General features: G+C 39.4%; 1 protein-coding gene across 5 annotated transcripts in view; it reads right to left on the bottom strand.

Annotated features, from left to right (window-relative positions):
* PTGS1 (prostaglandin-endoperoxide synthase 1) overlaps positions 1 to 23,637 on the bottom strand; it is a 125,987-nt gene that overhangs the window by 2,805 nt on the left and 99,545 nt on the right. For all 5 annotated transcript variants that reach the window (XM_033962228.1, XM_033962227.1, XM_033962226.1 and 2 more), the window contains 3 exons: positions 23,216 to 23,462; positions 11,514 to 11,800; positions 3,019 to 3,166 (listed from right to left, as the gene is read on the bottom strand). In XM_033962228.1, coding sequence (XP_033818119.1) covers positions 3,019 to 3,166; positions 11,514 to 11,800; positions 23,216 to 23,462 — 682 coding nt within the window. The remainder of the gene's footprint in view (positions 1 to 3,018; positions 3,167 to 11,513; positions 11,801 to 23,215; positions 23,463 to 23,637) is intronic.

Here is a 23,637-nt window from a genome sequence, read left to right as displayed (position 1 = left end):
AAATTACTCAATAAAAGTTAAAGAAAGTTATTAAGACAGTTACAGAAAGTTATTACTCAATAAAACTTTAAGAAAAAATGTACTTTCCATTTCCCTTTGCAGTTCTTACTGGATCTTCGTTTCTCTGTTGTTGCTTAATTTGCTTAACAGCTAATCACATCCAAGTAAATGATAGACGGTTCATTAAAAATGGGGGGGGTGGAATCCTCCAACTTTATTGGATTAAAATTTAATTTGAAACTAATTTGAAACTTAATTTTCATGGTAGTAGATCACTGGTACTTTTGGCTGGAAAAAATAGATCACGACCTGTTTGAAGTTGGATATGCCTGCCCTAGTGGTCCCATCTGTTCATGAAATTTGCTGCAAATAATATAGGAAATCCATATTCTATGTGCGTGGACCACAGTTATGGAACCAATCACCCGATCAACTGCGAGGGCTTGGTGATGTTGACTGCTTCAAGATTTTGTTGAAAATGTTTTGTTTAGGGAGGTATATCAATGCTGATTGTCTAGATTTTTTCTTTCTTTTTTCTCTTTCAAGTGTTTTGAAGTTTATTAAGTAAAAGTTGTTTTAATGTTTTTTTGTCTGTTATAAATTATGTATGTGTGTTGGAATCTGCCTAGAAATGTTGATAAGAGCGGAATATAATTTTAAAAAATATATATATATTCAAAGTGATTTAAATGGCCACTTGTCCGGAGCTGAATATCCTTGGTCACTGCCTAAGCTAATTTGTGGGCATTCTAAGAGTGGAGTTCACCTTATGCAGTTAAAGTGCTGAATATTGCACTTACAGCATAAGTGTTCACTGGCTATATATGCCTCGATATTAAGGGCTCCTTTTACAAAGGTGCGCTAGCGTTTTTAGCGCACGCTAGCCGAAAAACTACCGCCTGCTCAAAAGGAGGCGGTAGCGGCTAGCGCGCGCAGCATTTTATCATGCGCTATTCTGCACGTTAAGGCCCTAACGCACCTTTGTAAAAAGAGCCCTCAATGTTGATGCCTGGACATGGCTCAGCATTGAATATCCAGGTATAATGCTGGTGATAAACCTCCACCCCCCAAAAAAAAAAAAAAAAAGCTGACTGCAACCATCTGAATATTTTACCCTTAGGCTTTTATTTGGAAATCTGGGGGCTATTTTACTACTATGCCTATTTATTTTAATTTGTATGATTTTGTTATAAGAATATAAGAGTTGCCATAATGTAACAGACCAAAATTTCATCAAGCCCAGTATCCTGTTTCCAACAGTGGCCAACCCAGGTCAAAAGAACCTGTAGAATCCCAAGGAGTAAAACAAATTTTATGCTGCTTATTCTAGGATTCAGCAGTGGATTTCCCCATGTCCATCATAAATAAATGTTTATGAACTTTTGTTTTAGGAAATTATCCAAACCTTTTTTTAAACACTGTTAAGCTAACTGCTTTCACCACATTCACCAGCAACAAATTCCAGAGTTTAGTTACACATTGAGTGAAGAAATATTTTCTCCGGTTTGTTTTAAATCTACTACTTAGTAGCTTCATTGCATCCTCCTATTGCTAGTATTTTGGGAAAGAGTAGACAAGTGATTCACATCTACACTTTCCACTCCACTGAGTATGTTATACCCTCTATCATATCTCTCCTGAGCCATCTCTTCTCCAAACTAAAGAGCCCTAGTCACTTTAGCCTTTCCTCATAGGGAAGTTGCCCCATCCCTTGTATCATTTTCATTGTTCTTTTCTGTACCTTTTCTAGTTCTGCTATGTGTTTTTTTGAGATATGACAACCAGAATTGCAAACAATATTCAAGGTGTGGCTGCACTATAGAGCTACATAAAGGCATTATAACATTTTCATCATTGTTTTCCATTCCTTTCCTGATCATTTTCTTAGCCGCTGCCGCACACTGAGCTAAGGGTTTCAACGTATCCTCAGTGATGACACCTAAATCCTTTTCCTGGGCAGTGACTCCTAACTTGGAACCCTGCATCATGTAGCTATAGTTCGGTTTCCTCTTTCCACATATATCACTTTGCACTTGATCACATTAAGGCCCTCTTTTACAAAAGTGCGCTAAGTGATTTAACGCGCGTTTAGCGCGTGCTAAATCAACACATGCGCTAACCGCTAGCGTGTCCATAGGATAACATGCATGCATTAACATTTAGCACATGTTTAGCGTGCGCTAATATTTAGCACGCATTAAAAAGCATTGTGCACTTTTGTAAAAGAGGGGGGTCAATGTCATCTGCCATTTTGATGCCCAGTTTCCCAGTCTCGCAAAGTCCTCTTCCAAATTTTCACAATCCTCTTGTGATTTAACAACTTTGTGTCATCAGCAAATGTAATGATCTCATTAGTTATTCTCATCTCTAAATCACTGATAAATATGTTAAAAGCAGTGGTCCCAGCACAGACCGCTGGGGAATCCCACTATTTACAGCCCCCCAAAAAACAAAAACCAAGATTACCCTATGTTAAGTAAATTCATGCAGTGTTGTTGACTAAATCAGGGGGGGAAAAAAACTCAGAACCCCATCTGTTGTAGTAAACTTATACTCACAGACAAGATAGGGTAACTAACTTCATCAGTAAAAAAAAAAAAAAAAAACCCTGTGCTCTATCTTCAATCGTACAAACTTTCAAACTTCAGCTTTAAATGCAAAATCCTTCAAATTCATATTAGCAATGATTCAGAATCCCATGCACTTCATCCCCACCTCCATATCCCTTCAAATCTTCACCGGCCAAGAGTAGCATCTCTTACCTTCTAATCATGCCAACATCATTTCCTGGTCCCCACGAACAGGAAGTGTCATCATAAAGAGGGATGAGGCCAGTTCGAGTAGCGGGTAAAAGATGCTGCTCACGGCTGGTGAAGATTTGAAGAGGTATAGGGGGTGCGGGGAAGAGGAGAGATGCCTACGTCCCCAAGGCGGTGCCCAGGGTGGTCTTCCCACTGCCCTTGTTATACCAGTGACTAGTACCAACACTGTAAAAACAGCAAACTGAAAAATTATTACCAGTTAGCTCCTGGAACGATTTGTAAGGCTTCAAACCAAACCTCTTCCTGTATTCATTGAAAGGCTGCAGTCGAAGCTGTCTGGATTCCTCAATGACTCCAACCGCTACTTTTAAATTATGAGAATTTATATTCTTTACACCACCAATCTTGAAAAGAAACATACCAAAATAAGTGTTATGCTATGCACAGTCATCTGCAATTAACAATTCAGCCTATGGTTGCTCAAGGTAATTTAACTGAAACAAATGTCTGTAAACCTGGAAGATGTAATGGAGCAATTTGATAAACTGAGGAATAGCAAATCACTTAGACCAGATGTACACCTGAGAATACTGATTGAATTGAAAAATGAACTTGGTAATTTAATATAATATGAACTACCTTATGTCAGTGTCAGGTCTATAGCACCTTTTTAGTTTGAGTCTCCATTCTATTCTGTGCTCTTGGGTTCCAGATTTGGTCCATTGTCGCTCCGATTTTCTGAGGTCCTTTTTTGCCTGTAGTAGCTCTAGGTCAAACCAGCCCTCCTGGTTTGAGGATCTAATTCTGCTGGTTTTTAAGGGGGCTATTTCGTTTATAATGTTTGTGCTGTCTTTGATCCAGGTAGTCATGATTTGGTCCGCTTCTTCGTTTTGTTTTGTGATAGTTTCGTAGTGGGACCAGAATTCGTTCGGGTCAATCTTGCATCTAGTGGTGTGGGTTTTGGTGTTTCTTGCTTTTCTGTTTATGGTGTTTTTTTGTTGGTAGTGAATGGAGAAGCTACAAAGTTTGTGGTCGGACCATAGGGAGTCTGTCCAGTTGTCTTGTTTCCACACGAATTTTGGAGTGATTGGTTCTTTGGCGGAGAAGTTCACCAGGTCTAACAGTAACCTAGCTGTGAGATTAGTGACCAGAGGTCGGATATATCTGGCATCCCGCTATTCACCAAAATAGCAGAAGGGCTGGTTAATGCCGAACTTACCACATACCTTGATAAATTCAATATCCTAAATGACAATCAATCAGGCTTTCGCTCCAACCACAGCACCGAAACCATTATAGCCTCTCTCCTAGACCACCTTCACACACTCTTCAGCCAAGACTCCAGCGCCTTGATTGTACAACTCGACCTGAGCAGTGCATTCGACCTGGTCGACCACAACATTCTCCTTGACTGCCTCACCTACATAGGCATCTCGGGCCAGGTCCTTAACTGGTTCCACGGGTTCTTACGGAACAGATCATACAGGGTATTCAAAAACGACGCTTTCTCATATAGCTGGGAGAACTCCTGTGGCGTGCCACAGGGCTCCCCCCTGTCTCCCACCCTGTTCAACGTCTACCTCGCCTCCCTAGGAAACCTTCTGCAAAACCTCAAGCTCAAATTTTTTATCTACGCAGATGACATCACTATAATCATCCCGCTAACCAGTTTCACATCAGAGCTCCTTACCTCCCTTTCAAGCATACTCAATCAGATAGAACACTGGATGTTATCATACAGACTAAAACTAAACCCGGATAAAACAAAATTCTTCCTAGCAACCCCCAAAGATAAAATCAAAGACACCACAATTCAAGTAAAAGGATCCGTTTTCCCCCTTGAACAAAACCTATAAATACTGGGCGTCACACTAGACAAACATCTATCCCTTGACAAACACACGGACAATACCGTCAGAAAAAGTATCTCGGTGCTTTGGAAACTCCGCACCATAAAAAAATACTTTGACGACACTTCATTCCGCCTGCTAGTACAATCCTCCATCCTTAGCATATTGGACTACTGCAATATCATTTACTTAAGCTCCACAAAAAAAACCATCAGGAGACTCAAAATGATCCAGAACACTGCTGTCCGCCTCATATTCGGCCTGAAAAAATGGGAACACATCACCCCTTTCTACCACAAACTCCATTGGCTGCCATTAGAATCCAGAGTCCTATTCAAATTCGCCTGCTTCTGCTATAAATCAGTATTTGGTTTATCCCCAAGCTACATCATCCCTCACTTCGCCCTGAATCACAGCATCAAGGACTCCCGCAGAATCCAACTATTCGCCTACCCCTCCCTTAAACTTTGCCACTCTAAAAAATTCCTCGACAAAACCCTCGCCTTCCAAGCCACTAAGCTAAACCCATGGTTATCCCAAATGGCCCTCAAGGCCCCCAACTACCTCGGCTTTAGAAAACTACTCAAAACCCGCTTCTTCCAAGACCAGGATCCCAACGCCCCTTCTATCTAACAACCCCTCTCCCCTCTACATCCTTCCCTCACCCCCCCCCTGACAACTTTGATCAATTTGTTATTGAACCGCTTGTAACTCCGCTCAACTGATGTAAACCACTTGTAACCTTGTTTAATTGATGTGAACCGCCTAGAACTCTTCCGGGTATGGCGGGATACAAAAATAAAGTTATTATTATTATTATTATTATATTGAGCTGCAGCAGTCAGCATTTGTTTTACAGGCCAGCTGTGGAGAGATTATTATACCTACTAAATTCTTATTGTGAAAATTCCTAACGCAGCATTGTATTGTATACTCTAATTTTACTTGATCTTTCTATCTTTTAACCAGCTCTTAAACCTCAATAGGACATTACCTCCTATCCTGTGACTTTCTAATTGCTTCAGGAGTTGATCATAAGTTACTTTGTCAAATACCTTTTCAAAATCCAGATGCACAATATCGACCGGCTTATCTTTATCCACATGTTTATTCACCCCTTCAAAGAAGTGTAGTAGATTGGTAAGGCAGATTTCCCTTGAGTAGGGCCCTCTTCTATCAAACTGTGATATCAGTTTTTAGCACGGTGAGCCACGCTGAATGGTCCGTGCTGCTTCCGACGCTCATTGAGTTCCTATGAGCATCGGGAGCAGCACAGGCCATTCAGCGCGGTTCCCTGTGCTAAAAACTTCTATCGCAGTTTGATGGAAGAGGGCCTAAATCCACATTGGCTCTGCCCCATTAATGCATGCTTATGTATATGCTCTGTAATTGTGTTCTTTATAATTGTCTACATTTATATAGGTTTACATTTTATGTGGCACTGACATCAGGCTCAACGGACTATAATTTCTCAGATCACCTCTGGAACCCTTTTAAAAAAATTGCAGTTACATTGGCCACCCTTCAATCTTCTGGTACCATAATGGATTTTAAAGATAAATTATAAATGACTAACAATAGCTCTGCAAGTTCATTTTTCAATCAGTATTCTCAGATGTATACCATCTGGTCTAAGTGATTTGCTATTCCTCAGTTTATCAAATTGATATACTACATTTTCCAGGTTTACAGACATTTGTTTCAGTTTCTCTAACTCATCAGCACTGAATATCATTTCTGGCATAGGTATCACCCCCAAATGTTCCTCAGTGAAGACTGAAATAAAGAATTAATTTACTCTCTCCGCTATGGCTTTGTTTTCCCTGACTGCTCCTTTTACCCCTTGGTCTTCTAGCAGTCCAACTGATTCTTTTATTCTGGATTCTCTCTTCTAATATACTTAAAAGAGTTTTTACTATGGGTTTTTACTTTTAATGCAATCTTCTTTTCAAGGCCTCTCTTTACCTTCCTTATCAGTACTTTGCATTTGACTTGCAATGCGATGGCATTGAATATCTGGATCTATGATGGAACCCAGAAGTTTTATGGATACAGCCAGTATTCAGTGTCATATATGTAAGCCTACCTGGATAGTTAGGACTGCCATCTTGTTCAGTTAGGTATGAGTGATGTTCAATAATTTATCTACCTCAGTATGTAAGAAAAGAGTTTTCAAAAATGTTTTGTTTAAACTTTTAATATAGTCCTCTGATAGCTCCATATACTTCATTCACTTTTCCGGCAATGACTTTAACCCCTATGAAAACAATTCTTCTGTTTGACCATCAAACCAGAATGTCACAGCTTCCTTGATATCTTCATTACTTGAAAACCGATGTAAATGGAGAGATTTCTTCAAAACTCGGAACAGGAAATAATCTGAAGAGAGATAGGTCAAGACTGTAGGGTGGATAGTTCAGCTGCTGAAACCCACATTCTCGGATGGCAGCCTGTGATTGTCATGACATGTGCACTGACACATTGTCACAAAGAAGCAGCACACCTGCTGTGAGTTTTCCTTGTCTTTTCTTCTCAATTGACTCCCACAAAGCATTCATTGTGTTGGCATAACTCTCCCTGGTTATGGTTATCTTGTGTGGCATGAACTCCAGAAGCAAAAGTCCTTCATCATCCCTGAAGACATGACTTTGCCTGCAGATTTTTCTGTCGTGAACTTTTTTGGGGTGGGGGGTGGCTTGTGCTTCCATTGGATTGACTCCATTTTGGACTCAGAATCTTTGTGATAGACCCAAGTCTCATCTCCAATCACCAAATGATGAAAAAAAATTAACGGTTTTCCTGAAGCATCTCCAAGTTCTCCTGCCAGCACTGGAGCCTCGTGGCCTTCTGACAGCGTCAGCATTTTTGGAACCCATCTTGTATTAACCTTGGACATGCTCAACTTTCATGAATTATTTTCCAAACTGTATTGGCTGAGATGCCCATTTCTTCAGCTATTCGAGAAACCTTAATTCGTCTATCTGACTAAATTAAATCCTTGCACATTTCTGTGGCAGTTGCTTCCACAGGCCGTCCAGTGTAAGGATCATCTTCAATGGACTCTCTACCCCACTTATACTGCTTGCTCCAAAATTTTACTTTGTAGGATGATGGTGCAGGCTCATCATAAACTGCAGTCATTCTTACATGGATCTCCTTTGGCTTTTTCCTTTCTTTTGTGAGAAAGTTTATCACTGAATGATACTCCAAATCTAGCAGTTTCTTACTTGATTCACATGAGGACTCTCGTAACACCCTGTCTCTTGGAATGTTAGACTCACACTGAGCCGCAGCTGTGCATGAGTAACCTTGTGACATGTTCCAGAATGCACAGACTTGTTTCAACATGCTTACTACTTTCTTTCATACTCAGGTAGATAAATTATTGAACACCTCTTGTATATGGGTATCAGGGCTAAAGTTATAACAAGGTTTCCGAAGGTAGGCATATTTTTATTCATAAACATTGGAACTATACATATCCAGGACGGGGCAGGTGGGGGGAAATCTTTTTGGTTTATTTCTGGATTAAATTGTTGGATGGGATGGGAGGAATATTTTTCTTCAGCATTGTTATTGATGGAATTTAAGTGCTTACGTTGGTTATTAATGTCTGTATAATTCCTGGCACTTTGTATTAGTTTTGAAAATGAATAAAGATTTAAAAAAAAAAAAAAAAACATCGGAACTCCTTTTTGACTTTAAGGTTTTTTACAAAAAAAAATCTGATTCTCAAATTCATATCTGAAAACAGATGATTTAAACAAGTTTAAACCAGGATAGCTGTAAACTATAGCATGGACAGGTACTTTTAAACCATTTTGTCCCTTAATATCCTAAGCTTTGTGTTAATAATTGTTATGAGCATTTTTTTTTTTTATTTGTTTCTCCTGCTTTATTGTATGTTATACAAAATTTCAATTTGTTACAATTGGAACACTATAATAAATTAAAAGAGATTTGGGGTCCATTGACAAACTTTTGTAAGAATTGATCATTAGTAGTTCCCTTTGATTTCTGAATGAGTACTATATACATCCAGGAAGGGTGGGTGGGAGGTTGCGGGTGGGAGTGTTATGTACTTATTATATCATTTGATTGTAATGAGTGCTGTTTATTGTACTAATTGTTGGCTAGCCTGTTGCACTTTATGTTGGCTTTTAACAATGAATAAAGATTTATTTTTTTAAAAAAATTGGAACTGAAAAAACCAAACCAAACACATTTTGCAATCCAGATTATGATGCAAGCAAGACCTATAGCACCACCCATGATTCCAGACACTGTACAGAGTTCAGAAACAAAAAGTTACTTATTTAGTCAAAAAGTAGTGGGAAAGTCTTAAACAAACAGAATAAATCCCCCAGGAATGGAAAGTTTTAAGTATCTCTCCCAAAATAAATTGTTTAGACTTGTACTGTGTGGATACTCAGTAAAGATTTTATTACGCAGCTCCTGATTAGAGTGTCTTAGATTCCTCTTGACCACAGCATAATCCAGGAGACCTTCATAGTTTAGAATCAAAGGCCAAAATTAAAGTTCCTGGCAGTACCTGCTATCTTTTTAGAAGACTATGGAGGGAGGTTATTAAGGTGCATTATGGTCAAAACACATATTATTTGCCTCTTAAAGCAAATTATCATAATGCATGTTAATTTAAGTTACCGCAAAACACATAAAAATGAGATACAAGCAATACAAATGCATACAAAACACCTCATTACTAAATAAATCAAATAATGTTGCCAGTGACATTTAGAATCTGGTGTCTGCAGAATCAGTAGTTACTGGAGATGACTCTTGCCCTGACCTCACTAAACCATATGGATTTATTAAGGTAAGCCCAGGAGGGAGGGGAGGGATAATTAGAAAGAGAAGGGAGCTCTTCAGGGGGAGGGTTGTAAAAGGCAGCTTTGGGGACAAGGGGGCTTTCGGGGGGGGGGGGAGTTATATGAGGGATACTCAGGATAAGGGCAAACTAACCCCTGGCCTCTTTAAGTTTCAAGTTTATTGATTTTTAATATACCGACCATCAACGAGTATCTAGCCGGTTTACAATAAAATATTAAAATAGAGATTAAAAAAAAATAATAGTTAAAGGAAATGTCTATGGAAAGAAGGGGAGGTGGACATTAAAGACATCGACAAGATGGACTTGGAAGTGATGGTTGAAAGGGGGGAGTGGGTAAAAGTTCCATTATTAGATATAAGAAAGGGGAGGAAAAAAAAAAAAGGGGGGTAGAAAGGAAATGGACAGAGAGAGGATAAAACATTAGGGGTAGGATTGCTTCTTAAAAGCGGTTGGTGGGTTTAAGAAGATAAATTCAAGCGTAATTGAATGCGTCTTGAAAAAGAAACGTTTTTAGGTTAGTCTTAAATTTGTCGATAGATTTTTCGTGACGGAGATGAGATGGTAAAGCATTCCATAGGGTTGGGGCTACCACTGAAAAGTTTGTTTTCCTATTATAGAAAAATTCCTTTATAGAAGGAATGAAGAGTAAGTCCTGGCACATTGGGCCACAGCTTCGTGACCCAGGCTGTATGAATCAAGCTGTTTGTGAATTTGCAGCAGTGACAGCACACAGTTAGTACCATGTGTTTCCTGCAATTTGCAGTTCACACTCATTCTTCACCCATAACCAACCCAGTTCCTGACCTATATGTCAGCAAGCAATATGGACTTTTTAATATGCTGCCTAATTTTAGTGCACAGTAGCCATTATTGTGGTCCCATATTAATGATTAGCACATGCTAAATCCTATATTAAGTTCAGAATGCATTTAATAAACAGACCCCTCACTGAATACTTTAGGAATTATGTAATAATATGCATTCGGCTTAGCATACTGTTTTACTTCCAAGATAATAAGGATTTCAGGGGAGAATTTATCATGGAGATGTGGTTCATGGAAAGGCATGACTGGGATATAGTTATAAAGGGCTATAATCTGTTCCAAAAAGACAGAGTAGCAAGAAAAGGAAGGGAATTGACCCAAGGCAACATGGTTTCACTAGAGGCAGATCTTGTCAGACAAATTTGATCAATTTCTTTGACTGGGTGACCAGAGAGCGCTAGATGTGGCGTATTTAGATTTTAGCAAATCTAGGATACGGTTCCACAAAGATATCTAATAAATAAACTGAGCGTCCTTGGTATGGCCCCAGAGTAATGGACTGGGTTAGGAACTGGTTTATTTGTACATTTAAAAAATTTCTATTCCGCTTTATGCCTAAGCAGATTGCAATAAAACATCAATACAGTACCCCCCATGATATTCGCAGGAGTTTCGTTCCCCGCGAATCTCGAAAAACCGCAAATACGGTTTTTCATGGGGGAGCCTGAAGAGGGCGGCAGGAGAGCAGCCGGAGCACTGCGAGTGCAGGAAATCACTCGTGGTATGCTCCAACCACCTCTTCCTGCACTAAGTCGAGTCTTATCCAATCAGGAGCTGCGTGTTAAAGCAGCTCCTGATTGGATAAGGCCTGACTTAGTGCAGGAAGAGGCGGTCGGAGCGTACCGCGAGTGATTTCCTGCACTTGCAGTGCTCCGGCTGCTCTCTTCTGCCTCTCCCGTTGCCCTTTCCTTGTCGGCGGTTCATGGTTGGAAAATACCGCGAATGGCCGGGACCGCGAACCGCCGACCGTGAACGACGGGGAACACTGTACATCGCAAACAATAAAACTGCTGCAGAACTTTAAGCTACCAGACTATTGTTAAAACAAGAAAGACAAGATTACATTCCAAAGAATCTGCCACATGAATCTGCCCCAAGGATCACCCCTTCTAATAAAAATGCTTTACCACAGGGCTCATTTTATGCATAGGCATGCACTGTTAGTAAATAACCCCTAAATCTAAACGCCCAAATTAAAATGATAAAATAAATTTGTAAATATTACTTTTCCTGCATGTTGCTTCGTAAAAGATCTGATCAAAGTTTCCATTCCATAATCTAATAAGATGGATGAGTTGTAGATGAAACTCTCGTAAGTGAATTTCTGGTCTTGAATGTCAAAGGTGTCAGGCATTAGTGAATGCCAGTGGTAGAGCTGGTTAAATTCTACTGCAATCCGATTTCTGTACTGAAACTGGACTCCAAACAGCAGTTCTGGGTCAAACTTCAGCTTCAAAAAGTACCCACTGAGATGCTGAACATAGTCTTCAATGACTATCTTTATAGTTTCACCTGCACAAGAGAAAAATCTGTTATATTCAAGGGGATGCATTCCATTTTGAAAGTTTCAAGTTTTATTAGGATTTTATATACCGCCTGTCAAGGTTATCTAAGCGGTTTTACAATCAGGTACTCAAGTATTTTCCCTATCTGTCCCGGTGGGCTCACAATCTATCTAACGTACCTGGGGCTATGGAGGACTGAGTGACTTGCCCAGGGTCACAAGGAGCAGCGCAGGGTTTGAACCCACAACCCCAGGGAGCTGAGGCTGTAGCTTCAACCACTGCGCCACACACTCCTCCTAAGTACATAAAATCTTCCTAAGTTTGGAAAAATGTTCTACTTTTTAGTAAATGAAAATATCATCTTAGGGGGGTCAATATTCAGTATGGTTTAAGCAGAGAGGAGAAGCATCTACCCACTTAAACCATGCCGAATGACTATCAGCTCTGACCACCCAGGCACAATCCAGGAAGTATCAGGATAGCCTCGGGGCAGAATCAGGGTGGAGCCAAAAGATGTGGGCACTGTCATATTCAGTGCTGGTGCCCACATACTTACTGCACCATACCTTTCTACACTTAAGGCCAGATTCTGTATAGTGTGACATAAGTTGTGTGCGCAAATCTGTGCGCAACGCCTATTTGTGCTTGCTGTTTAATTTTTTAACAAGATAATCGGCACTAATTAGAATTTGCACACACAAATTTCTAAGCATAGTCTATAAAGTGGTGCAAGCAGGGGCATAGCAAGGGTGAGAGGCGCCTGGGGTGGGTGTGCCCCTCTGCTACACGCTCCTTCCCCACCCCCTCCTACTGTGCACACACCGCTTCCCTTCCCCCGACCCTCTGTAATGTTCCTGGCATGAGCAGCAAACCCCAAGCTGCTGTCACGCTAGCATCAGCTCTTCCTCTGATGTCACTTCCTAGGTGTGGATCCAAGAAGTGACATCAGAGGAAGAGCCAACACTAGCACGACAGTAGCTTGGGGGTTGCTGCTCATGCCGGTAATGTTACAGAGGCACAGGGGAAGGGAAGCAACATGCATGCATGGCAGGAGTAGGCGGGAAATAGCGGGGGAGGGGGGCAGAGAGGAGGACGGGTGCATGCGCCCTCACCAAGATGGCGCCCGGAGCAGACTGCCCCCCTCTTTACTACGCCACTGGGTGCAAGCAATATTCTAGTGTGCAAATCTTAAAAAGGAGCATGGCCAGGGGAGGAATAAGGGTGGTCATGGGCATTCCTAAAAATTAGATGCACTGTTATAAGAATGCATCCAGTCCATGCACAAGTTAGGCACAGGTATTTAGGCTTAGGTTTCATTGGCCTAAAAGGGTGTGCCTATATGTTACTCACATGTGTGCCTATATGTTACAACCGCAATCTACCTCTCACCCTCCTAAACTGCCCCTCCCTCTACCCTCTCTTCTCCATTCTGATCCTCTACTTAAATTGCTGTATAGTCCATTCTTAACCTGTACTTAAATTGCCGTATAGTCCTTGTACTTAAACTACTGTATAGTCTTTGTATTGTCCAAATGTACTCCACTGTGAATGTTTGCTTGTAGGCCGTTCTGAGCTACTGGGAGGACGGGATAGAAATCTAAATAAATAAATAAATGTGCAGACGCTAAGCGTGATTTTCTAAACCACACATAGCTTCGGAGGCGTTTTAGAGAATCACTCCAAGCGCCGTCTTTTTCTGCACTTAACCCCCCCCCCCCCCGCTTTTATTAACGCATAGCGCGGGATTTAGCGCTGGCAGCAGCGGTAACTGCGCCAACGCTCACAGAATTCCTACGAGCATCGGAGCAGTTACCGCCGTTGCTGGAGCTAAAAATCCGCGATATGCGTTCGTAAAAGAGGGGGTGAGTTTTTAGGCGTCATATATAGAATATGGCCCTCATGCACTCTGCATAGCATTCTTGCCTACCAGCTTTCTATCTCTTCTTCACTCCAAAAGTACTAAAGTGCCTTTTTTAATATTTTAACTGTGATTTTACTATCAACCTATAGTTGTTCTGTCCTATCTGATCCCCCCTTTTACAAGCTGCGCTAGAGATTTTTAGTGCGAGCCGGTGAGGTAAGCGCTCTAATGCTCAAAGGAATTCTATGAGCATCGGAAAATTTACCGCGCTGGCTCACGCTAAAAACTTCTCGGATTCCTTTGACTAAGCTGCAATAGCATTTTTAGCGCACGCAGAATTGAAGTGCGGGCTAAACCCGCACTACGCGGCTAGAACAACACCAGCTCAATGCTGGCGTTAGGGTCTAGCGCGCACGGCAATTCAGTGCACATTGAGTGCACGCTAAAACCGCTATCGCAGCTTAGTAAAAGGAGCCCCTAGTGCAGCTTGATAAAAAAGCCCCTGAATATTGGAATGTCATTCCTTTTTGTTGGGTTATTTTTATTCGTAGACTGCCTTATTTGCAAAGCCATAAGAGACAGTTTATCAAGTCAATAAATATAAACAAGAAAGGACCACATAAAGAGCAGTCCTATAGTTATCTAGACAGTTTTATGAGTTTTGGCACTGAATACCTGCATAACTTCTGGGTATGCCAATGAGCTAGATATTCAATGCTGGTGCCCAAACATGACCTGGCATTGAATGTCTAGATCTAGGCGGTGTATACATTTTAAAATAAACAAATAAAAGTAATTTAGTCAGCAGCAGTCAGTGTTTAAAGAAATGTTGACTGCCGCCAGCTGAATATTGGCCAGTTAATTTTTAAAGATAAACGATGGGGCTCAATTCACCCAAATTCAAGACTCAAACCATTTTCACAGAAAGATATTCATTGGCTTTAAGGTCTTTAAAAAAAATCAAATCCTACATATCTCAGAAAAACAAGAAACTACATGGGATTTTATGCTGATCTTATATTATCACCATCCATTACTGGAAGGAGGACGTGAACTAAGCATGCTCTAATTATGTCATCTGCCTCTACACCTTACGTTTTAAATGATGTAGCTTTTGGATATCTTTACCTTGCCATTAATTTTTCTTTTTCTTTTTCAAATTATGTCACAGTCTGTCTTCTATACAGACAGTGTTTTCCCCTGATGAAGCTGTTTGGGTGAAACGGAGCAAACTCCATAGGGAATAAAGATAAGTGCTGTTCTGTTACATTTTTGTTGACACCAGTGATTTTTTGGCCAATGATAAGAATTGTTCTTTGCAGGCCCGTGATAAGCATAGTCTTGGCAGTCCTTCATTTTGCTGAGGTCTTTTTCTCCTAAAAAATATAACATATAATTCTATACTATATTAGATAGTTTATTGAGATGTAGGATCCATTAAGCTTCAATTGGTTTCACCTTGTATTGGTATACAGTGCTCGCCCGTGAATTCGCGGTCTGCGATTCGCGGTATTTTCCGACTACGAATGACCGGGCAGGAGAGGACAGCCGGAGAGGCAGGAGAGGGCAGCCAGAGCGCCGGCAAGTGAAGGAAAGCACTCGTGGTATGCTCCGACCACCTCTTCCTGTACTAAAGTCGGGTCTCACCAATCAGGAGCTGCTTTGACACGCACTGAGCTTTGGAATAACCTTCCTGCCCTGCTGCGGAATCTGGGCTCCTTCCAATTATTCCGAAAGCATCTGAAAACTTGGCTATTCTCAAAAATGTAAATCTCGCTACCCTCTTTATAATCATTAACTCTTATTATGTTTTTCCTTCCTGTAAATCATGCTGAGCTCCATCTCTATGGAGAGGGTGCGGTATATAAACTTTAGTTTAGTTTATAGAAATAATTAATAGTAGTAGGTCCAATTTTGTGGAACATTCTTCCCCAGGAGTTAATGGAAGAGCTATCTGTAATTCAGAAAACATTTGAAAACTTATTATTTTCAGTTGGCTTTTGGGGTTGAAATGGAATAGATGGTTAAGGAGATGAATAATGAAATCTGTGGAAGCAGAGAATAAACATATTGATAATTTTATTAAGGGTATGTGTTTATGGGATGGGCTTTGAGTAGGGTCTGTTCTTTTATTTATGTTGTTCCTTGAAGTGTTTAATTGTTTTTACTATGTAAACTGCTGAATGAGTTTAGTCTTAAAGGCGGTATTTCAGGTATAATAAACTATAAGGTGCACTAACCGATTTAGCGAATGCTAACGATTAGCATGCGCTAAATGCTAAGATACCCATAGGAATATAATGGGTAACTTAGCATCTAGCATATGCTAAACATTAGCATGCACTAAATTGGTTAATGTACCTTAATAAAAGGACTCCCAAAGTGCATTTTTGCATTTTCAAAAGAGGTGGTGTGGCCAAGAATTTCTAGCTGCTTGAAGACATAATTAGGGGAGATAATTCGATAAATGAATGGAGTGATTAAACAATCAACTCTCACAATATTAATAACTATATCAAGGCTATGATAGCATCTTAGCAAATCAAATTTAGATCAATAAGTTCTAAGAATATATTCATAAAAATATTAATACTAAGTCACAATTCCTATTGAGTGTTTGAAGAAAACAGTGGTGGACATATCATAGATTATACAGACTTCAATCTTTGGAACCTCTTATGATATATACCATTGCAAGTTCCTATCTTGTATATTGTTGCAATCATCTATGTCCACCACCCCTACCCAAAATATATTGGACTATTTAATTTTAATCCCTGAGATAATTGTTATCACTAATTTTGATTAACTATTATTATTATGAGTGACTGTTGTTGTAATATGTACTTTCTTAAGAAATAAATAAATGTGTGTTTTATTAAGAATATATGAACTGTTAATTAATCTTAATGTGCTGTGTTCATATTATATTAAGATTCAATAAATTTATGACATTGGAAAGCTTACTGAGGTGCATAAAGTGCATGTGCCTAAGAAACCTTAAGGTATGACAGACCCAATTGATTAACTGTGGGATATGAAGAAAAAAATATGGGTATGAATGTATGTGATAGACTAAAGTGCAAGTGCCTAAAATGTACACATACCTAAAAAGTGTCTTGATATAAATAAATATAAATGAATAATGTGCAAAAAAGTTAATATTTGAAAGGAAAAAAGGCAACACTTAGCTTGTTGTAAGGTGGAACCTGCCACCATCAACGTTGATATAATAAAGAACTCCCGACGCCTTTTCTTTTTGTGGGTGTTTCAACCCTGAACCGTGTCTTCTTGGAGGGAAATTTTGAACAAAAGCTGCCTTTCTAGCCTTTCCTGCCTTTCTGCCTTTCTAGCTAGCTACTATATATTATCTGTAGACATAATTAGAGCATGCTTAGTTTACATTCCTCCTTCCAGTAATGGATGGTGATAATATAAAAGCCAATCAGTTCAGGCCTTGTATTGAAAAGAAAAAATCACTCTATGGACCTGTTCAAAGAGTAAAGTTGATGATATAACTCAGTTCACAAAAACTTGCTCAGAATCAAGGAGGGGAAAGCTGGGGCAAGCCCCAGAAAAACCACCTCACAGCCCAATCATCGCATGGAGAGTAAACAGAAACGTTATATCATTCCATATATGCTTTTTGTGTTATGAAAAAATGTTAACGTTCAGCATTATGTTAACTAGGTTTTTTAGTCAAAGAACTGAGCAAACTTAACTTGCAGCTTGCGGGTTCAGTTCTTTGACTAAAAAACCTAGTTAACATAGTGCTGAACGTTAACATTTTTTCATAACACAAAAAGCATATATGGAATGATATAACGTTTCTGTTTACTCTCCATGCGATGATTGGGGCTGTGAGGTGGTTTTTCTGGGGCTTGCCCCAGTTTTCCCCTCCTTGATTCTGAGCAAGTTTTTGTGAACTGAGTTATATCATCAACTTTACTCTTTGAACAGGTCCATAGAGTGATTTTTTCTTTTCAATACATTCACCTTTTCACTCTTGTTACATTGATTGTAACTTGTCCCCCTCTTCATATCTGACTAGAATCAGTTCAGGCCAGCATAAAATCCTATGGAGGGAAGGGGAAAAGAAGAATAAGTGAGAAATAGAAACTCCATTTATGATAGGGCAAAACAGGCTGCCCATGTGTGAAGACCAAAGGTGCTTAGCACACATGGACTCTATACAGATTTTCAAAGGGAAAATTCCTTTCAACATTGAAGAGTTGTGTTCCAAAATCTGTTAAGTACAAAAAGCTGTTCTTGGATAAATGCAACTTTTTATTTTCAAGAATTATATCTGACATAGGAATTTTTTTTTCTGGATATCATATACCCCATGAATAAATTGTCTCTTAATGCAAATTTTGTACATCCCATGGCTATCTATAAAAGCACTCTATTTCTAGCATACTGTACAGTTAATCCAGTTGACTGCAGTAGAAGTTCTCCACTCAGCACATCACTTTGCTCCTGTTACTCCCCTACCTCAATCAGCACACTGGCTCCCAATCTCGACTTCTGTTAAATTTAAACTTCTCTGGTCTTCAACTCCTGTTAGCCTACTGCCTCTTCCCGCCTGAGCGACCTCTTAATCCCTTGCATACCTCCCCTATCCTTCATTCCTTGACTGGTGATCTCTTAGCAAAGCCTACTCGCCTGTCTTTTCACCTCATTATCTCTCGAGAGACTAGCTTCAGCTACTTAAGTCTCTCTCTAAGGAATGACCTGCCTCCTCACATTCGTGCAGAATCATCTTGCCCCAAGTTCAAATCACTCCTCAAAACCCGCCTGATTGTAGAATCCTTTGCACCAACTGTTGTTTGACTCTTTCTGTGCCTCTCCCCACCTTTGAACTTATGGTATAGCGGTATATAAGAAATAAAATTATTATTATTATTATTATCCTGTTTTTATTATAAACCACATAGTTGCTACTGCAGATCACTTGTGATATACCAAGTCTCTGGAAATAAATAAATAAATAGATAAACTCATTTTTGGAAAAACAAATGTACTTAACAGGTTTTGGAACTCACCTCTATAATTGCTCACTGGTACAAATGAATTGTAGACTTTGCACCTGCTTTTAGTGCTGGCAAAATTTGACCAGATAATTAACACCTACATATTAATACACCAAATCGTGGTAAAAAGCAGCCTTAGCACATGCTTACACGTGTCATTCCTGCAAGCTAAGGCCATTTTTTCTGCATGAGTAAAATAGCTGAGTTTTCCATTTTTTTAAATTAATTTTCATGCGCTAATTTCCCATTACCACATAATCATTAGCATGTGGCCATTAGCGTGTAAGCCCCTACTGCCATCTATTTTGTAGGCAGTAAGGGTTCATGCACTAGTCGGTTAGCACGCGGCAATATAGCTATGCTAATCATTAACATGGTACATACCTACACTCTGCACCCCTTACCTGCCCTAGTGCTAAAAAATAAAAGCTATTTTTACGCATGTGAGAAGCACACACAGATACCAAAAGTACCTTGGGATGCCTGAGTGCATCTCACAGTAAGGCATTTTAAGCTGTGGTAAGTATGTGTTAGTGCTTACCACAGCTTAGTAAAAGGACCCCAATGAGTATGTTCTATTTTCTAATCTTTCCCAAAACACCCACTCTCCCCCCAAACCCCCCCCCCCAAAAAAAAAACCTCACTTAAAGGTAGGAAATTTTTAGATGGTCCTTTCACTAGGATAAATTGAGATTTACTAGGGGCCACTGAAAAGTTCTCAGCCCAATCACAAAGAACCATGAAACGTATAAGTTATTCCACACTTTTCTTGACACATTTCATTTCAGTGATGTGAAATGAAGTGAAACGTGTCAAGAAAAGTTAGTAGGGCTTAGAACTTTTGAAAATGTCCACCTTGGTTGGGAATAAAAGTACTGTATATATGTTGTTCCACAGTGAGTATGCCTTTTCCTAAATATAGGGAGTGAGGGTACCCAACCAGTGAGTTAGATTGTAGAAGGCATCAATCAATTTTCTCAGCTCCGCCTCCTTGTGCACACAATGTTCTTGAGTGAGGAAGATAAGGTATGGATTTAGATTTCATATTTTCAAAAGTACCTGCATTGTTTAACAGCCCCTACAATTTGGAACGCTCTCCCTTTGTATATAAAAATGGAAAAAAACTTAAAAAATTTTAAAAGCAACTTAAAGTGCTTTCTTTTTAATGATGCTTTTAATTGAACTTCTTTTTCTTAACTATTAATTTTACTGCTCCCCAGTTCCTAAGTGTTCTTCCCTTATATGTTTCTCACTTTTCTATTTCAAGTGTATTTCTTCCCCCTTTCCCTTATGTTTAATGGCCTAAGGGTCAACATTTACCCAGTTTGTACGGTCTGTTGTCTTGTATTTTTACTATAAGAAAGTATGTTTAATTGTCATCTTAGATAAATGTAAATACTTTTCGTCATTTTTGTTAAATGTAAATAATTTTTATTCTGTACAACGCTTTGTAGTAACGAAAAGGCGTTTAATCAAAAATTGAATAAACTATAAACTATAAACTATAACTCAAAAAGAGGTCTATATTCAAAAGATTTGTCTAGGTAACAGGCAGTCAGCTAGATATGCCTTTACATTCTCCCTTCCACTGCAGATCTTCTAAATTTTGTCAATACTATTCATTGGCATAGCAAAATTTAAGGAGCTCTAAATAAAAGAGGAAATAGTCATGCTGGGATATAGTTAAATCTTACTAGGACTGCTGAGTATATTCAGTAGTCCAGCTTAACTACAAAATATCAGCCAAATTGAATCATTGAATATTGGCCTCGAAGCAAATAAAGGCAGTAAAACTTTATGCAGGTATTTTTTTACTTGAACAATTTTAAAGGTATAGTATGTGCATATCTTTACTTTTAAATTTTGTATAGTCTGTTAGGGAAGAAAAGACACCATTTGATAGTCCCAAAGAGAAGATATTCCAGGTAAGAGCAGGACCGTCCTCACCTCATCTTCACCCACTCACTAGCTCAGGGGTGTCAAAGTCCCTCCTCGAGGGCCGCAATCCAGTCGGGTTTTCAGGATTTCCCCAATGAATATGCATGAGATCTATTAGCATACAATGAAAGCAGCGCATGCAAATAGATCTCATGCATATTCACTGGGGAAATCCTGAAAACCCGACTGGATTGCGGCCCTCGAGAAGGAACTTTGACACCCCTGCACTAGCTCAACATCACGTGACCTCCCTGGGCAAATATATTTTATAGAGGTATGCAAAATAATTTGACAAATCTGGCAGACTTTGAAAGTATGGTGAATCCACTTGACTGTTTTAAAAGCAAATTGACTTGCATATATGGCTGGTCCAGCCACTAGGTGAACTAGGCATCCACCTACGGCAGCAGCTTTACTCCTGCTGCCACAGCCACCATCGCACTTCCTGGGTGGAAGAAACAATCACATTTAGCATTGGCATGGGTCTTTAACCTCAGGCCTGCTCTCAAGCCACATAGGGAATTATGGGTTTGATCGACCACCTTTCTATGGTATAACCAAAGCAATTTACGTGTACATATATGTGGTTATATGCCACTGCCTCCCACCCCCAAGGAAAGGAAGTTATGCATTGAAGAGGAGGCAGGGATTCCTGCGAAGCTGATCTTTGGAAAAAGTAAATTTGACCATGTGACCCCTTTGCGTCAGAGTCTTCATTGGCTCCCGGTTTATTTTAGAATTCAATTTAAATGCGCTTGTTTTTCTTTTAAAATTCTAGATGGTATCTTTAATCCTCTTATTCCTTTATTTTGGAATGTTTACCAATTCTCCTTTGCAAGAGGTATCCAACAATTTAAACTCTCCCTTCCTTCTAAAAAAGGGATTAAAGGAGTCAAGATTTTCAGTCAATCTTTGGTCTTTAAATTCTCTCAACTCCGGAATGATCTCCCCTTTTTTTAAGGAGTTCCAGTTCGTTTCAATTTTTCCGCAAATCTTTTAAAACTACTCTATTTGCCAAACATTTTGAAAACTAATTCTTTTGAAATTTTGCTATTATCTTCTATTTATCATTTGTAAATCATTCCCTGTTTATTTAATTGCTGTAAACCGAGTCGAGCCTTCTTAGACTGATGACTCGGTATACAAAGTTAAGCTTTAGTTTAGTTTAGTGCTTGAGCACAATATTCACAGGGAGATTATTTTCTTATTAAACACATGAATCACTTTATTAGTGTTTGAGAATTTAAAAAATATACCACTCAGGGGGTATCTGATGATTGTGTGCAACCCGTAGTGAGTAACAAGTTCTACTACTTCAATTGTAGCCAACAATTTCAAACAGTTGAGCGTGCTGCTCGTTTAGCGTATTGCTCTTTTAGCTTCTAATGTCACAATGAGGATACTCCTCCTATACAATAATATTATTATAAGAAAACACTATTAAATACTCTATATTTCCTTCCTGTGGTATATTAGTGCATGCGTACTTTGGATTTTTTGAATGAGTACCTGAGGATGAGCCAAAAGTAAATAACCCCATGCTGGCACTAAAATCTCCTTGTCAGAGGTTATGGTAAGAGAGGATAACGTAACTGGTTTTCAGAAAGGTTTGGACAATTTCCTGGAGGAAAAGTATGTCTGTTATTGAGAAAGACATGGGGGAAGCCACTGCTTGCCCTGGATCGGTAGCATGGAATGTTGCTATTCCTTGGGTTTTGGCCAGGTTCTAGGAACCTGGATTCGCCACCATGAGAACGGGTTACTGGGCTTGATGGACCCAGTAAGGCTATTCTTATGTTCTTATGTCCCCTCAACCCTGAAAGAGAGAGAATGGTGGTAGGGTTTTGAGCCACCCCTGGGGTGGGGTGGCAGGCACACATCTAAAGATTTGCCTTAAATGTTTGGCATTCTTGGGTCTGCTCTGCCTGCATGAAATCCAAGAGGGTTAATTTGGATTTCTATAGGCCTATGGCAGATTTCCCTAAAATGATATCAGAGAGGAAGAGAACCAGTTGAATAGATTTTCTCATTTGATATCAGTGAAATGTATGTTTACATCAAACTTTTATGTCAACTAAAACCCCATCTGGTTCAATGTCAACCAATGCACATTTCCTTAGTCCTTAATAATAAAATTTCTCAGTACTAGCAATAAAATGTAACTATACCATCATTGTTAGCATGTAGTGTAGGATTGTTGGAATCCTCTTCACTTGCAATTGTCTTAAAGCATAGATTCAAAGTAAGGCAGAACATCTTGTGACTAGCCTGCAGTATTTCTCAAATATTGTCACTACGTAAACTGTTATTAACTCAGTTATGTTGTATTGTTGCCAAAAACCACAGCTGTTCAGTGTACACAGTACTTACAAAGGATTAGTGTGGATTTAGAAAACAGTCAATAGAGCCAAATGTTAAATTAATAGGATGATAAAGAAGCTTTTAAAAGAAGGCATCGCCGAGGCACACACCAGCATCAAATTCCACTCATGCAGAAATTACTTCCTGACCTCCTTCAGGATTAGCTCTTATATACTTGACCAGAAGGATTTCTGTGCCAGTCTCAAGAAAATATTGTAATTCTCTTTACCAATAAGAATAAGTCTTGTTGTTTGGAAGAGCTGTTCATCATTCCAAGTTGGATGCTCTTCCTTGAGCACATCACAGACTCGGTTATGTTCTCGAAGCCAGAGAGTGGCGTACATCATCAATCCAGGGAGAAGACCAAAAACTTCTTGCCCCATGGCAAAGCGCTTTTCTTTTGGGATGTCATTGGGGTAGATCATATGTACTGGACTCTGTAGGACAGTTGGGGGATAGACTTCTCCATTCAGTATCTAAAGCAAAGAGGGTGAAACAACTGCATGACCTCTAGGTTCAACCAAAGGACATTCAGAAGATGAATAGCTATGATAGCTTGAAGAAGTGGTAATACCTAATGCATCTGAATATAAAATGACAAAAATGTGATCTAAATTTAAATAAATAAATAAAACTAATACATTGGGATAT

Source organism: Geotrypetes seraphini, chromosome 10 (genome assembly GCF_902459505.1).
Source record: "Geotrypetes seraphini chromosome 10, aGeoSer1.1, whole genome shotgun sequence".
Taxonomy (NCBI): Eukaryota; Metazoa; Chordata; class Amphibia; order Gymnophiona; family Dermophiidae; genus Geotrypetes; species Geotrypetes seraphini.
This window is presented reverse-complemented; position numbering and strand designations above follow the sequence as displayed.